Source organism: Asparagus officinalis, chromosome 7 (genome assembly GCF_001876935.1).
Source record: "Asparagus officinalis chromosome 7, Aspof.V1, whole genome shotgun sequence".
NCBI lineage: Eukaryota > Viridiplantae > Streptophyta > Magnoliopsida > Asparagales > Asparagaceae > Asparagus > Asparagus officinalis.
This window is the reverse complement of record NC_033800.1, coordinates 5275241-5292886: the sequence shown is the minus strand read 5'-3', so window position 1 is coordinate 5292886 and position 17646 is coordinate 5275241. Positions and strand designations below refer to the sequence as shown.

General features: G+C 38.0%; 2 protein-coding genes across 2 annotated transcripts; both read right to left on the bottom strand.

Moving 5' to 3' along the window:
* LOC109848627 lies at positions 5013-7382 on the bottom strand. Its single transcript, XM_020418236.1, has one exon. The coding sequence runs from the start codon at positions 6658-6660 to the stop codon at positions 5122-5124; it is 1539 nt and encodes a 512-aa protein (XP_020273825.1). The 5' UTR covers positions 6661-7382; the 3' UTR covers positions 5013-5121.
* On the bottom strand, positions 12637-17646 carry LOC109849344 (protein FAR1-RELATED SEQUENCE 5-like). Its single transcript, XM_020419164.1, has 3 exons — positions 17595-17646; positions 13448-15866; positions 12637-12906 (listed from the first exon to the last, which is right to left on the bottom strand). Exons 2-3 carry the CDS (start codon positions 15858-15860, stop codon positions 12833-12835), a joined length of 2487 nt encoding a protein of 828 aa, XP_020274753.1. The 5' UTR covers positions 15861-15866; positions 17595-17646; the 3' UTR covers positions 12637-12832.

Genomic DNA, 17646 nt, shown 5'->3' with positions numbered 1-17646 from the left:
AAGCTGAATGGGTCAGTATGGGAGCTGAAGGATGTCAGGTATATTCCCGACCTGAAGAGGAACTTAATCTCAGTAAGCCAGCTGGCTAGTGAAGGCTACACGATGACTTTCCATGGCGATGACTGGAGGATTTCGAAGGGCGCAATGACGATTGCCAGAGGTAGGAAGACTGGTACCCTGTATATGACAGCAGGTGCACGTTGTTCGATCTCAGTTGCGGCAGGCAATGAGACTTTAAAGCTGTGGCACCAGAGACTCGGTCATATGAGTGAAAAGGGGATGAAGGTTATGCACACAAAGAGAAAACTCCCACGTTTACAATCAGTAGAGATTGATATGTGTGAAGAATGCATACTTGGAAAGCAGAAGAGAGTCAGCTTTCAGACAAGTGGCAGACCCCCTAGGAAGCAGAAGCTAGAGCTCGCCCCAGGAAGCAGAAGCTAGAGCTTGTTCACTCGGATGTTTGGGGACCAACAACCACCGCGTCGATTGGTGGGAAACACTACTTCGTGACTTTTATTGATGATCACTCTCGGAAAGTATGGGTCTACTTTCTGAAGAAAAAGTCAGAAGTGTTTGAGGCTTTCAGAAGATGGAAAGCCATGGTCGAGAATGAGACCGGTTTGAGGGTAAAGAAACTCAGAACAGACAATGGTGGTGAGTATGAAGACACCAGATTCAAGAAGTTCTGCTATGAGCACGGTATCAGAATGGAGAGGACCGTGCCCGGCACGCCTCAGCACAATGGTGTGGCTGAGCGCATGAATAGAACGTTGACAGAGAGAGCCAGAAGCATTCGGATGCAGTCAGGTCTACCGAAGCAGTTCTGGGCAGAAGCAGTCAACACAGCAGCTTACTTGATCAACCGAGGTCCATCGGTTCCATTGGAGCACAGAATACCAGAAGAGGTATGGTGCGGAAAGGAGGTAACCCTCTCACATCTCAAAGTTTTCGGTTGTGTAGCTTATGTGCATATAAGTGATCAAGGCAGGAATGAGCCTGATCCCAAGTCTAAGAAATGCACATTCATCGGGTATGGTGAAGACGAGTTCGGCTACCGCATTTGGGACAACGAAAACAAGAAGGTGATAAGGTGTAGAGATGTGACATTCAATGAGAAGGTGATGTACAAGGACATGCACAAGACAGATGACGGTGACTCAGAGAGCGAGTCAACATTTGTAGATACAGATGATGTTCCGGATAACCTCTCTGAAGAACCCAATGCAGAAGGTCCTCAGCCAGAAGAGCCTGTTGGACAGAACGGTGCGCAGGAGCCCGACGCACCAGCTCCGATATTGAGGAGAACTACTCGTCCTCCTGTGCCTAACAGCAGATACATGAATTATATGTTGCTGACAAATGGAGGAGAGTCTGAAAGCTTTGATGAAGCTTGTCAGAGTGGAGATGCGAGCAAGTGGGAGTTTGCTGCGAAAGAAGAGATGAAATCTCTGATCTCCAACCAGACATGGGAACTAGCTAAGTTGCCCATGGGGAAGAAGACACATCACAACAAGTGGGTGTATCGAGTGAAAAAGGAGCAGGGTGTTTCCAGAAGATACAGAGTCCGACGAGTTGTCAAAGGATTTCAACAGAATATCCAAGGAAGAAAGTATCCAGCGGATATGTTGACAAAGGCAGCGACCTTTCAGAAACTGGAGTTGTGTGCAACTTCAGTTGGCCTTCATGCATAGATGATGAAGGCGGAGCCACACAGGAGAGGAGCTTGATGGTATAGCCTATTGCCGACGCTCGCGTCACGGCATCCCACCCTCGCGTCCGAGCAACCGCTGGCGACAGGCTGTCGCCAGCCTGTCAATTCCGCCTATAAAACCCCCCTTTTGCCCCTAGGGTTTTTCTGCTCCTTCTCCCCGACTTTTCTCTGGCGGCGGTGGAAAACCCCCAAAACGCAGCAGCGTTCTTTCTCCTAAAATCGCAGCAGCGATTTTCCATTTAATCCCAGCTTTTCAATAGTGTTTTGAAAAGGGGATTTAAGAAGAGAGAGAAGAGAAGATGGGACTTTATTGTGGGTATTAAGACTGTAGCTACAGTGTTTATTTGAGAGATCTCAGTTTAGGGATCTGCTCTTGATTTGTAATTTCTTGTTAGATTAAATAAGAAATTGACTGTGTGGCTCCCGAGGACGTAGGCAGTTGCTGAACCTCGTAAATCTTGTGTACTGTTCTCTATTCTGCGTTTCTGTTGCATTAGGGATTTAGGCGTTTAAATTCCCAACACTGTATGCATAAGCGATGACATGAGAGTTGATCTTATATCAACCAACATTTTCATTCTTTCAGCTAGTCAATTAGCAAATTTGTCCTTAAATACATTAACATTAACAAAGACAATTCAGCAGAAATACACATATACACAATCTCCTTGTTTCCTCTTCCTCCTCTCCTGCTAAACAAGCAAACGTTACTCCTGAGATTATACTTTATTTCATGGGGAAAAAAACATATCTATATTCGACATTTTTCACATTAAAGCAGAAAACCAACTTCAAGACACTGAAAAGATTGAGAAAACTCTGCCTGTAGATACATACAGTTAATAAAGTTAACCATATTTACTACATAGTACAATTTGCATAATACATGATGATCCAAGTTCAAACCCTTTAGATCACACTGTGGCTTACAAACTTTATAAATCAATTTTAACTTTAGTTGTTTCTTTCATTAGTAGTTTCTGCAGGAATTCTATCATTACATTGAAAGAATATTAAGTAAATCATCAATCCAAAAAAATAAAAAATTCCTAGTATTTGCCTTGCATGATTGATGTCTAAACATGCATTACATTGAAAGGATATTAAGTAAATCTATAAAAGAAATAAAAGCGATTTACATACTATGCAAGGTATTAGTAATATTTAGCACATGAAAGAAATGAAATTTTCAGTTCAAAGATGTCGTTTAAATGGTATTATCGATGATACCTGCCATAAGAAAAATCATCAATACACAGAAGCAAGTTTCATATCAGCATAAGAATGAAAAAAAAAAGATACCTTGCTTGCAGATGAAAGGCACATCTCCAGCCTTATCAGTTTCAAGAAAATCAACACAAGGACCTGAAGAAGAAACCTAAAAAACTTCAAATGTGTATCCAGGAAAATAACTCCAAATATTCAATTTTTAATAAAGGTCAAGAAGTATAAACAACAAATTTGGCAACATAACATCACAAACCAAGTAGCCAGCTCCCCTTCGAGAAATTGTTGCCAAAGTGAAACATCAATTTATCTAAAAAAGGAAGAGGGGGTAATAAAAAAGAGGGTCTACAAGAGCCATCTTGGATCCATCACTACATGTTTCTCTCAACAAAATGTATAGATTCACAATCAAGAACGATACACGACGAGCAACACATCGATGATAAAAAGGAATTGAAGTTCCTCTGTGAGCACTTCCAATCTTGAAACTTTACCAAATCAATAACCAAATATGTATATTTACCTTTTCTTTTAAATGCCTGTTACTCAAGCTAAAAACCTTAGCTTCTCTAGCTCGGTCCCGTCATCTACTGCCTAAAAACCGATATCCAAATCAATGCAGAATAAACTTGACAGCATTGGGTTTTTTTTGGTTGGGGTGGGGGGGTAGTACTGAACCTAACACCAAGTTAGAGCAAACCTGTCTTGATATTAAAATGCATCATTGCTCCAGCAAGATGTGCTGCAGCTAACACATTTCCAATCTCTGAAAATACAAGCCTTTAAATAACTAGCTAACATAAACGATTTGGGTAACTTATCTTTAACTTGAATCCTCGAGTGACTAAGGTTTCTACCTGTGTGCAAATTATGCATCAGGTTTCAGAAATTTTGGGATAATCATGTTTAGGTTCAATCTTCTATAGTCACCTCAAAAGCCAAAAGTAATAGACGCGCTATACGTAAAGAACGATGGAATCGAGAGTGTGACATAAAACTGGATATATGGCAGACCAACTCAGTATGAGGAGCACAAAAAACAAATCGAACTGAATAAATAAAAGGAAAAGATTACTGAAAACCTGTAACGCTTAATGGTAATAAACAGAGCAGAAACATACTGAACAGCTGAACGGTTTTTGTCATTGCATGTAATATATAACAGATTAAAAACTTCTAGTGAGATAATGATGGAATACATTATACACACATCAACAAACTATACAGTTCATTATGCTTCATCACAACTACAAAAATAATGAAACCAGAGGGTACTTTCGTCCAGAAAAAAAGCTCAACATAGATACTATATGCATGTCAAGAACAGTGAAAATAAGGAACACTCCTAGGAGCCTAATAAATCATAAGTCACCACCAAATCATAAAAGTGAATATCTAGGATGATCAATTGCTACAAGTTAATGACAACATACATTAAGGGGGAAAAAACAGTCCATCAAATGTGTCACTGTTGTATCATGAAAATTTTAGTTTTACCTTAAGACACAACACATAATTAAATTGTGGGATATCCAAAAGGTAAAAGAAGATGAAATACACAAAATGGCAACACCTGGGACACCACACCAATATGAGGTGCATTGATTGTCTCCATTGAATGGGGGGAAAACAAAAGACATATTTGCATCAAGAATCCCACACCAGTTGCCAATATGCAAGAAAGAAGGTGAAGAAGAGAGAGAGAGAGAGAGAGAGAGAGAGAGAGAGAGAGAGCAGGGAACTTGCAAAGTAACCCAACTCTATGTTGAGCATGCATGAATAAGAAATAAACACATTTCAACTCAAATACTAGGTATACAGTGAAGCGGATGCCAATATATCCATGGATCGACACAAGTAACTGAATGAAATGCCAATGAGAGAATAAGACTAAGCATCCAAAGATATTATGCAAGTTAGCATTAATCCTGCTAAAAGACTTGAACCATAACCCTTTTCTTTAAAAATTTCAGCTATGCAGCTTTTATCTGATCCTAGATCTCATTGAAAAAATCCAACCAAACATCAAAGAACACCAAAATATTGAACACAACTGAGTATCAAAAGAAAGTGAACAAAAAAAATGTGCCCTTCATTTCATAGATTTCCGTTTTATGATATACACTTGGTAACCAATGAAAAATTGACCAAACTACCCGTGCGTCTAAACCTGCACCTTTTCAAGTCAACAGAAGCTCATTGGCTACAAGGTGAGGAGGGCGAAGGCACACATGAACTTCATGTTCTTCAGGTCCAACACGATGTTTAGGCACCATAATCTCCAACACAGTACCACTCTCATCATAGTATGCTTCAAGCTTCGCATCTTCTGGAATCCGAGTAGCTAAAGAAATTTCTCTAATGAATTCCCCAGGAGGGCAATGCTCAGGTGAAGGATCCGTCAGCTTAAATGTTCTATCATGTCTCTTTATATAAGGCATCCGAGCAGTACTAACACAAGAGACCTTTACTATACCATAAGTGAGGCTGTTCCTCCATGACACCTTAACCCTTTGTTGATCTGAGAACGGAAGGCTAACCATAATCAAGTACCCTTGTTCATCTTCATATATCGTCTTGGCAGCAGTCACGGGTCCATAGGAATTCCTCATCACACCACTGAAATCATTTAACCATGGAGGCTCAATCGGGTGTATTTCCATGTCTTGGATTCTATCAGAGAAAGAATTGACAGGCAAACAACAGTCGTCCATCCCACGGGGAAAGAAGTCTTTCTTTCTTTTGTTGTTACATTTAGGGGAAAGGTCCATCGCATCACTACCATTGCTATGATTTGAAGGCTGTGTCGACAAATTCAACCCGGAACCATTAAGCAATCTCTTGGAATTGTGATGTGAAATTCCGTTCTTCAGTGGAGGAAGAGTTGGAGGCCTCTCTAGCTCGAAATCAGTATTTGGTAGGTTTCTCCACGATCCAAAATCACTGGCCTCAAGCGGAATTGTGAAGTTAACGTCCCTCCCTGTAAGTTCTGTCCACTTTTTGCGGTCTACCTCAGCCACCACCGTCAAATTAGGCAGCCTCACAATCTCAATCCCATGAATACACTGCGGGTTTGACAGCCCCCGATACTGCTTTCTCTGCATCCTATGCGACCTCACAAAACCTTTATCAACACTAAACGGAAACTGGGGCTCCCCAAGTCTCGAATGACCATTCATATAGCTCCTCAGCTGCATCTTTCCAAGAGCATTCTCCGGCCTCTCCTTAAACACCCACATGTACATATTCTCCATGTCATGTTGCACTAAGAACCCATCAAGCCTAAGGTCTGATTTATCAAATCCAGAAATTCCATTGCCATCCCGTACAATCTTCGACTTAGATTTCTCTGATAGCATTGGTTTGAAGTAGAAATTAAAGAAGAACCAAGCACCCCAGATGCTATCTCCTCTCTTTGCACATTTTCGAGCACCACCACTGCACTTGGGGAGGTTGAGGGCAGTGACCTCAGCTTCATATATCTGCGGGCCACCAAGACCGACGTCTAGAATAGCACAACAAGGGTCAGAGCTCCACGACTGAGGCGGAGGAGATCGGTTAATGTCAGGCGGAGGTCGTGACAGCACAATTTGCTGGCGCTGGATAATGGGATCACGATCACAGTCATCGGGCGAAGCACCTGAAGGATCCATGGACAGGAGAGTTGATGGATGGTGTGAATTCTCCATGGATAGAGAAGTTAACAAAGGTTCCCCCATTCTAAAAACTCTCACTTTTCACTCTTTTTTCTCAGTTTCTGGTCTTTTTTTTTTGTTCCTCCAAAGAATCAGGAGCCTATCCATCTGGTGGTGGGTTTAGATCTCCACCAAGACCAAGGGAAACTAAAAAAACCTCCATAAATCCCACACAAATAATAAAAACCTATAACTTACATGAATATCTAACTAAAAAATAAAACTTTTTTTTTGTTTATACGAATAAAAAGACCAAAATCCACAAACCCACACCCTCGATCTGCATACAAATAAAATATAAAAAAAACCCCCAACCAATCTACTACCAAATAATAAAAAAGAGATCTTTTTTCTTCTATCCTTATCCTTACATAATGATTTACAGGCCAAAACAAAAAATTAATAAAAAATCAAACCCTAGACAATGGAGAAAGTTTTGAGAAATCCAACGAGAACTATGGAACCCCCCGAAAACCCAAGCAACCGAGGCCCATATTCAATCCCAAATCCACATACAGATCAAAATCTTTCGACAGTGTTAGAAACCCCAACCCTAACCCCCTAGGGTGAGATCCTGGGATCTTCGATTACCTTTAGAGATGATAAGCGACGTACATGACTAGAATCAAGAGGTCGGCAGGTTCTGCGATGCTCTCGATTGAACTCGCCATTTTTTTTCAATTTTGATTTGATTAGGGTTCCGTCAAAAAAAGTAACAGAGAGGGAGATAAGGAGGGGAAGAGAGAGAAAGAAGAAGGGATAAAGGTAACGGAGAAGCTAACGGACGTTAGTATAAGAAAGCGTGTCTATCAGTTGAGACCTGCACCAGTTGCATCGAGATCGAACCGCCACGATAGCCGTTAACCGACGGCGACTTGCTTTGGTCCTTTTACACTCTGGTCCCCGTAAATGTTTAATTTTACTATACGCGAAGAGTCTTAAATTTTTTAACCCATTACGTATTAGCCCGCTTTAAAAATAGTCTTACTTATGTAACAATTTTAGTCCCGTTTTTACAACAAGATCATTAACTAAATTCACATTTAAAAATTTTAAACCTCGATTTTGCGGGTACAATCATCTTTTTTTTAAAAAGGCACTCTACGATAATTATGTAACAGGAAACATCAGCGTGCGTAGGTTACTTTTTGTACAGTAAAAAATGGCTTCCCTTAAGGAGTGTTTGACAATCTGAAAGTGAATTTAAAATATGTAAGTTATTTTTTTTGCAAACGACTTTTACATCCATGTCAGCACGCAAGTGAAATACAGTGTTTGTTTGAAAAATTAAATTATTATCGAAAGTGCAATGTGAAGATGACGTGGCAAAATAAGATTAATTAGAAAATATAATTAAAATTATTTAATTAAATTACTTACCTTTTTGTCACTTTCATGTGACTTCACCAATTTTTTAGGGGAAGTCAAAATTGTATTAAATCTTATGTGGTAATTTTCTTACATCTCACTTTCATAACCACTTACATGAAAACAAACACCTTAATTGTTAAATGAAAGTAACTTTCTCACTTTCATCTTTCACTTGCATGCAAACAAACACCCCCAAAGGGCGAGGACTAAGGGGGTGTTTGTTTGCATGCAAGTGAAAGATGAAAGTGAGAAAGTTACTTTCATTTAACAATTAAGATGTTTGTTTTCATGTAAGTGGTTATGAAAGTGAGGCGCAAAAAAGTTGCCACATATGATTTAATGCAATTTTGACTTCCCCTAAAAAAGTGGTGAAGTCACATGAAAGTGAAAAAATGTAACTCATTTAATTAAATAATTTTAATTATACTCTCTAATTAATCTTATTTTGTCACGTCAAGATGCAAGAAAGTTGCCACATATGATTTAATGCAATTTTGACTTCCCCTAAAAAAGTGGTAAAGTCACATGAAAGTGAAAAAAATATAACTAATTTAATTAAATAATTTTAATTATACTCTCTAATTAATCTTATTTTGCCACGTCATCTTCATATTGTACTTTCGATAATAATTTAATTTTTCAAACAAACATTGTATTTCACTTACGCGCTGGCATGGATGTAAAAGTTATTTGTAAAAAAAAGTAACTTACATATTTTAAATTCACTTTCAGATTGTCAAACACCCCCTAAAACGCTAGAGATGGACTTTGACGGCAATTGGACTGAGAGAGCAATAATGGAAAGTTTGTGAGGGGACCATGCAAGTTGCCTTCATTTCTTTGCTCTTATATATTAATAAGTTTGCGTGTGGCTGATATCACCCACATGAGTCCTAATTTTTTTCCCTCATCCTCTTCGTGGTTATCAGCTTATACGCGTTCATATCTCTTGGGGGTCCATATCACGTCCTCATGAAAAATATATCAAGGACGGACGGTAGCTGAGGGGACTTATCATATCATTTTTTTTTTAATTCCAACTGAGATGTACATTTTTAGGTCGATTATAATTTTTCTATCTATCTTAATTGATAAATGTAGTCGCTAACTGCAGTTATAAAAAGACTTCTCTTTCAAATTACAAGGTCTGTTTGGTTTGCGGCAGGGGCGCATGTGGAGAGAAATATATAATTAACATGTTCTTGAGATCAATTACGATCCTTTTTTTATAATTAATAAATACAGCGATACATGTAGCTTTAAAAATATATGTATTCGGATCCTCTCTAATTAGGTGGTCATTGAAGAGTGTCCAATTATCCTTAAGATGAAGTGACAAAAATTTCTGCTACCGCAATAGTGGCTTCAGAGATAATAGTGATTTTTTTCAATACCATATTCAGAGTCCTACATGAGTTGGTCTTTGCTCTTGAAACGGAAATAAATTATAAATATTGGGATAATTAGATCACTTTCAATTGCCACCTAATTGGAGAGAATCTCAATCCCAAACTTACAATTGTAATCTTGCCGGGTGTACATGTAATCACAACTATAATCAAAACCTTGAATTATAAAATAAAAAAACATGTCACCTCAAAACAAACACGTGTAACTACAATTAAAATTTTTAGAATTAAACCAAAGCACTAAAATAATAACTGCAGTATAGCAATTATAATTGTATGCAATTGATACTTTTATTGAAATTACGTTTGCAATGAACAATACAAACCTTAAAAAGATTGTATTTAATCCTAACCATATCGAAGGGATGTGATATAGAAAGTTATGGGGGACCATCTACCAATTAATTATTAGACAACTGCATTTGTTTGGACTGTTCTCATTGCATTTTTGTTGAAGTTTCTTGATCTATGATCTCCTTTAGGATCCTTGATCGTTCCACAACAATATTTTTCAACACTAGTTCAACTATAATTTGGGTTTTTTTTTATTATTATCAAGAAAACAAAATTAGGTACCGTTTGGCAAAGGGTTAAGCATGAGTTAAGGAGACTTAACCCCTTCTTAACCCGCCAAACAAAAAAAAATCTATACATGAGTTAAAGTGAGTTAACCCTCCATAATTTGTCAAACACAAAAAATCTAGAGGGATTAAAATAAGTTAACCCATCAAAATAAGAGGTTTACTAATACACCTATTTAGAATGATTAAGAGTTAACCCTTTCTAATTATAAAAAAAATAGTCAAAATCCTTGTTATTCCCAAACGGGGCTTTAGAGAACTTTATTTAGTATGTATTTTTTAATCATGTTATATTTTATTACCTTATAAATCTTTGCCTTCCATGATGACGGTGTTCTTTGTTAATAAAAGGATATGAAAAAGAGGTTCATTTTCGTCAAAGTGAATGATTTAATTATCTCTTCATGGGAGGTACTACTTCCATATAATCAAATTGCAATCAAAGGACAGTGTTTTCCATGTAAAATCTAGTACTTTCAAGTACAGCGCTACTAAGCGACGAACTAATTACACCGTCCCACAAAAAAAAGTTGAAATAGGGACAATTAGTATGTTTTGAGAACTTCATTTTGTATGTTATTGTTAAAATAACCTGCTATTATGAGGATCAGCAAACAATAATCACAGCTACAACAACAAAATTAACCAAAAAATTTGCGAAGACAGAGAATTATACTAAATGTAAGATCCAAGCCATCCTGTTCACGGATTAAACAAACAAAGTCCAAATGGGTGAATAATAGACTTGATCATAAACATATTTTATCATTCATCTTTTTCACTTTTCTTTGAAGTAAAGTTTCAGATCGCCCATCTTTGAGCATACGTATACTGATTATACTCCAATATTTTAACATAAGTTGATTGATATATATATTTATAATAAAATTCAGACCAGTTATCAAAGTATTATGATAGCTAATTGCAAGCTTTCCAACTACCATCATGATGAGCTCCATCATCTGATCAAAGTTGATCTTTTAAGCATGTGAGGGGACAAAAAAGACCAAGCAAGCTAAATTACCTTCTACTAGCTAATGACCCTATTATAATAGAAAGCACTTCAGGGTTGGTAATCAAAATATGTTTTTTAATGGTGTCATTAAAATAGGTTAATTATTGCCGTTCTTTACGTTTTGACAGAATTGGACGAAGTAAAAGTGCATTCTTACAAGGAGAAACACCTCCCACGCTTTTTAATCATTGATCATAAAATATTCAGAGAGAACAGGAGTATAAAGATGTGACGCTCTTTACACATAGGATTGAGATTCTTTTCGTTATGGCCACGGCCAGGTACATTGTATCAGAGAGAGCACCTCTTTTTAATCATAATCATGCATCACTTAATACACGTTAATCTAATGCGAAAAATGAGGAAGGATGCAGTACTTCATAGATTAGCAGTAAACCATGGCGATCTGTGTGTTATTGAAAGGTTATGACCGAGAAAAAGACGTGGCAAAATGGCCAGATTGGTATATTTTTTTCGAGGCTTGGCGACATGTTGGTATATTTTCTTTTAGTTTTGTCAGATTGGTATATTTTTTCAACTCCGGCGCCATATAGGCCTTAAATTTGGCCAGAGTTACTGTTCCGGCTAAATTTAGTTACTGTTCCGGCCAAATTTAGTTACTGTTCCGGTCAAAAATCCCATCAGCCCTGGGCGGAACAGTAACTCCGGCCAAATTTAAGGCCTATATGACGTCGGAGTTGAAAAATGATACCAATCTGACAAAACTAAAAGAAAATAGACCAACGTGTCATAAAGCCTCGATAAAATATGCCAATCTGGCTATTTTGCCAAAAAGACGTATTCAAATTTTAGACGGCAGGGAGATGGAAGGAGAGAGTAATATATAACAATAACTCAAAGGTAAACAGAAGGGGAACACTAATAATGGTTCACATGAGCCCATCTCAGATCTCACACTAAAAGTCCAAAAGCATGGTTGAGTACAGTCCCCAGATAACACCTGAGAGTTTTGTCTCCTAATGTTGCCACTAATGTTCTCGTGTGTTGTTTAATGTGATGATAATAAGCGGATGGGAGTTGTTGGTAGGCAAAAAAAAGCCAAGTGTTGGAATGGGAACAACTTATGGAGAGGTTCATGGATCTTAGCCTCCAAATTTGAAGAGGCTGTATAGTTTTATATTTCTTTGGACAACTTTGCAAACAACATTTAATCATATCAACTCATTTTGGCTATAAAAGATGGGTAGTATTAAAACTCTAACTCCTTTCTGTCTTTTATTCATTGCAGAGAAAAGGCATGACACGCACAGCATAGAAAACAAGACCCCACTTGTTTTACAGCCCTCCACACATGAAAAGGCCCAACCAGAAAACCACAGAATTACCAAGACGAGAAGAGGAACAAGCGTTGATGCAAGCACTGGAAAGTAAAAAACATGCACGGGTCAATGGAAAGTAGAACACGGACGGGTTATTGCGAGCTATGCGTGCAATCTCAGTGAGAGATGTGTTGATGACAGTTGAAAGGTGACAAAATGTTTTACAGAAGTATGGCAACCGATCATGCATTAGGGATTCATTCCGAGGGTACGGATACACTACAAGACTAATTTAATTTGTAAAGAAAGAAATTAAAGCATTGGAAAGTAAAACATACATGGGGTAGAATATACGCAACCGATCTTTAGATAATTTCTCATGCCCACCGTGAGATTGAAGCAAAGTTAATGACAATGAAAACGCTTTAACATCTAGAATTGATATCTACAACATGAGATAGAATATAATCAGAAGAAATTATTACAGCTTACGCTATGCAATATCCCCCATCAGACTTGGGTAACGTTTCGTATCCTCAGTTACTGCTCTGGCAGCCTAGCAGGAAACTGTCCCCAACATATGGTTGGATGTGAATGTTGCGAGCTAAGTAATCCTGCAAAACATCAAACACAAAGGTCGATATTCACACAATTTGGCGAACGATGACATCTTATAGAACACCAATTGTGAAGAGATGCAACACAAAGTTTGTACTAATCTGAGATGTCAGAAAGGGAAGTAAAAGGGTGAATTACAGAAAAACCCCATGAGGTTTGCACAATTGACATAAGATCTTTAAAAATGACACTTTACCACCCCACCCCTCCATTTCCAATTTATAGTCAAAATGATCGGCAACATTTTGATGTAATCATCAAATTTCAGTGCAATAATCACATATAATCATGTGGGAGTACATATAAGTCTGATTTTAGCTTTACGGGGATGTTATGTCAATCACGCAATCCTCTGGGGGCTATTCTGTAATTTGCACAAAATAAAAAGATGAAATAGTTGTAGTCCCAAAAGAAATGAAAACAGTTTCAGATGCTGGAACTTTTAGTTAAATATTTGACGGAGCTTTACTTTCCATAAAAGAACCCAAACGGCTTACAAGATGGTGATATGATGTTACTGAAATACGAGCAGCTTACCATTAGAATGAGCCACAAAGCTTGTTTGGTTCATCTTATCATAGCGGAAATTTCCAGCAATGACATTATCAATTGGATTTTGGGGTCGATCAGATGAGGAAGTAATAAGAGGAGGTAGCTCCAGAGCTCTTGTTCTCAATACTTGCTCTACCTGATCAATGAGCAAATCTGACTGATTCTCAACGAATGTACATGAATCCATAGTTTTCGCAGCCCTAGCTGCAGCAATACTAAAGATTCGACAGAGGTTGCCATAACGTTTTGAAAGAGATGACTGAGGATCATCACCAATTGGTATACAGCAGTTGCTACTAATTCCTCCAGTCTTTGCATCCTTTCTCCATCTCTTCAAAATGTAGTGCGGAGGAAGATCTTTTATATTTCTGGCATCCAGCACTTTCAACACATGACGACATTGAATTCCTATAAAGTCAAACATTTTGCATGTGCACGTGGCGGTTAGATCAAGGGAGTCAAATTTCACGAAGTGATCTTTAATTCTCTCCTCAATTGTGACCTTGTATTCTGATATTGTTCCAACTTCACCACAACTGTATAGCATACAATCCATGTATAGCTCGAATTCCCTCTCGAACATTTTAAACGCAGCAGGAGTATAGGCACTAGCAGCTTGTTTCAAAATACGCATAGAAGGCAATTTCCGTGCATTGTGATTGGCATGAACATCAGCTTGAACTTCAGCATATCGTCTTTCACCCAGTATCCTTTCATAATGCTCAAAAAAACATAAGAGGTCAGTTTCTAGACTTAAATGTTTTTTTAATTCACTATTCAAGGTATCCTTTTGTTGAACGCTTTTCAAATCGGCATAAAATGCATGCCTTCCATGCACTAAAGCCCATTTCTCCCTGTCCTCAAAGAGCATAGCTAACCACTGGTTGTCTTTGAGGTCATATTTCTCTAGCATTGCATTCCATGCCAAGATGAACTCCTCCTCATCCTCATAATCAAACAGGCATCTGCTGAAGTCATATGACAAAGTTTTTGAGCCATGAAATGCTTGACTCAGTTGCTCAATGGCATTTTGGTAAATATGCCACACACAATACCGATGATTTGTACCTGGCCAAACCGCAGCTACTGCCTCCTTGATTACAGGAGACCGATCAGTCAATATTGTCTTTGGTTGTTTCCCACCCATTGCCACCTTGAAAGTCTCAAACAACCACTTAAGAGAGTTTACACTTTCATCATACAGAAATGCTGAACCAAAAACTACAGCCTGCTTGTGGTGATTGACACCAATGAATAGCACAAGAGGCCTGCCATAGCCATACAATCTATAGGTAGTGTCCAAACAAACTGCATCACCAAAATAGGTGAAGTCCATCATAGATTTCGAATCTGCCCAAAAGAAGCTAATCATAGTATCATTGTCATCAACCTGCATACCATAAAAGAATGAAGGATTCTCCTCCTGCGCCTTCTGCAGATACTGCATTATGGCCCCTACGTCTCCGCTCCTCATAGTTTTCAAAGGTCGAGGATAAAGCTTATTTTCATCAGAGAGTAAATTGACATCCTGATTATCTCGATCTTTTTCATCAGAGAGCAAATCGACTTGACCTAGCTCATCATCTAGTGCACTAGTTTCTGCACTATGTGACATTATCAAGTCAGCTGATGAAGGGGTAGCTAGCTGATGGTTATGACGAGTTACAAACTCTGATACATGGTACTTTCCATTAGGCATAACCCTGATGATCATACAAGCAGGGCAACCTGTTCTAGTCTCGGGACGAGGCTTTTTTACCCTCTTTGACCCCTTTTTATTCTCTCGAAAACCCTCCCGTGAGCATACAAACATCCTTCTAGTGATAACACTTTCTGCACTCAGAGTCATGCTTGCTCTCCGGACAGTAAACCCTATTCTTCCAGCATACATGCTATAGAACTCATAGGCCTCGTCTTCAGTTTCAAACTCCGGAGTTCTCACTGAATCATCCACCAAATCAGCTCTAACAGCCCGAGCCTTTCGTCTCATCTTTTTTGCCCTTAGCATGTTGATTGTTGATACCGTTGCAAGCTGATGGTTGTGATTGGGTTCAAACTCCGTAACCCGATACCTACCATTGGGAGTGAGTCTGATGGTCATGCAAGCTTGGCAACCAATTCTTGTTTCGGGCCGTGGGGACTTCACCTCTCTTGCTCCTTTCTTTTTCTCACGGAAGCCTTCTCTAGAGCACACAAATGTCCTTCGTGTGACGATGTTCTTGGAGGTCGTCCATAGTGTCGATCTTCTGATGAAGAAGCCTAAGTTTTCAGCATATGTGTTGTAGAATTCATATGCATCGTTTTCACTGTCAAAGAGCATATCCACTCTTGGTAACCATCCCGGTGTACCAACATCTCCTGTACTAGCAACGTCTGGCCTTGCTTCCGGTTCTGTCATGGTTGCCTATTTATATGAAATAATATGGAAAAATATAAAAAAAAACCCATCAGGCTTTAAGATGCAAGTATGTCATAGTTAAATGTGCTAATCTGAAGAAAAAAATGCAATTGAAAGATATAATTATATGGCAATAATTATGGATTGCAAAATCGCCAATGAAATCTGTCAAAGATAAATGATCACGAGATTATGTTGATGGTGAAGCCAAATGGACCATGCCATAATTTCAACCTACAAGTATCTACTTATCCAAACTATGCTGCCATGAGAGTTCAGTTGGACAGTTGAAATACAGAAGAATATAGTAATGACTAATTGATTATTATACTTACTTATAAAAAATAGATCAGTTTTTTTTCCGGAAAAAATAGACAAGTTTTTTTCCTCCCCTTTTACGAAATCAACCCCTCTATATAAAAATCAAGTTAAAGTTCATAATCCTGAGCTGTTTCAGCTAGGACACTGTCATTTAGATCATAATGCATCCATCTCTTTTTCGCATTCTAAAATACAAATTGCCACCTAGCAGTTTGCCCAGGGCTTTCTAAACAATCAAATTGTGACATTAGTGATTTTCCTTCCTTCAAAAACGGCAATTATGCCAAAAGATATAGCTTGTCTCCTTTTCTGACATCTAAATAGCATTATTGACAGACACACAAAGTATCTGTTCATTGCAATTGGAAACAAAGAATAAAATAAACTATTGCAATCTAGGTATTTGGTTCCAAAACCAAACTTCCGCAGTTTCCTATATAGCCTAGTAGAAGATAACATTTCCCAGTGGTATGAAGTTCAGGTGTCAAGATTTTCCATCATCAATTAAGAAATAACCTATTTCACATTCCAGCTTTTATTCATAACCAACTTCCGTGTATCAAAATAAACATGGAAAGTAGTTTTTCTATCCAAAGGGGAACTATGCCAATAAACAACAAATTGACCTTGAATTATAATTATAAGAATTATTACATGGCTAACAGTGCAACAAACAGAGGATTCGTCCATTTAGATCCAAAATTCAACAACTTAATTTCATCAATCGCATTCATCCCAAACCTAGTATATGTGTATGTTTCTCTCCTGTGTATGAACCCAATCAAATTGTTCAAAATAATTAAATTAACATACTTGCCGTTTCCCTAGAGCGTCAGAAATTGGGTTTCGTGGCGATGAAAGGATATTGCATGGAAAGAGACAAATCACGCATCAATTTTGATAGGCAAATGGGTTTAGGGACAAGGAGCATTGACTTGTAACCCGCTTAGTCCAATCTCTTTTTTTTTGTTTTCAATCATGTCGAGCATTATAAGTATTAAAGTTAAGAATTTCCTTCAAATAGTGTTGGGGCATGTTAGATTTTGAACATTGGGTTACAACATGAACATTTCCATGATCGAATACTAAATAGATTCAATAATAAACTTAATGGTAATTAGAAATACTCTCGACGAAGTTCATGTCATTCAAGTACTAAACAGATTCAGTAATAAACTGAAATGCAGTCTCTAACATATTCTAATCTGGTTCCAACACTAAATTGGCGCAATTTACTTTTCGTAATACGATTGTTGATTAAATTCAATGGATAACGCTGTAAAAAATCGCAGAAATTATCGCTATAAATCCCTAATTCCGAGGTTAGTAGAAAAATCAGTCAGAATCTATCTAAAAAAAATCCAGGAAGCAAAATTGTGTGTAATCGAAGAGAAATAGAGATAAAGCTCAAACCTGAAGGATCAATTTGAGTATCAGATTAAAAAAAATGGACGGTTAATCTCTT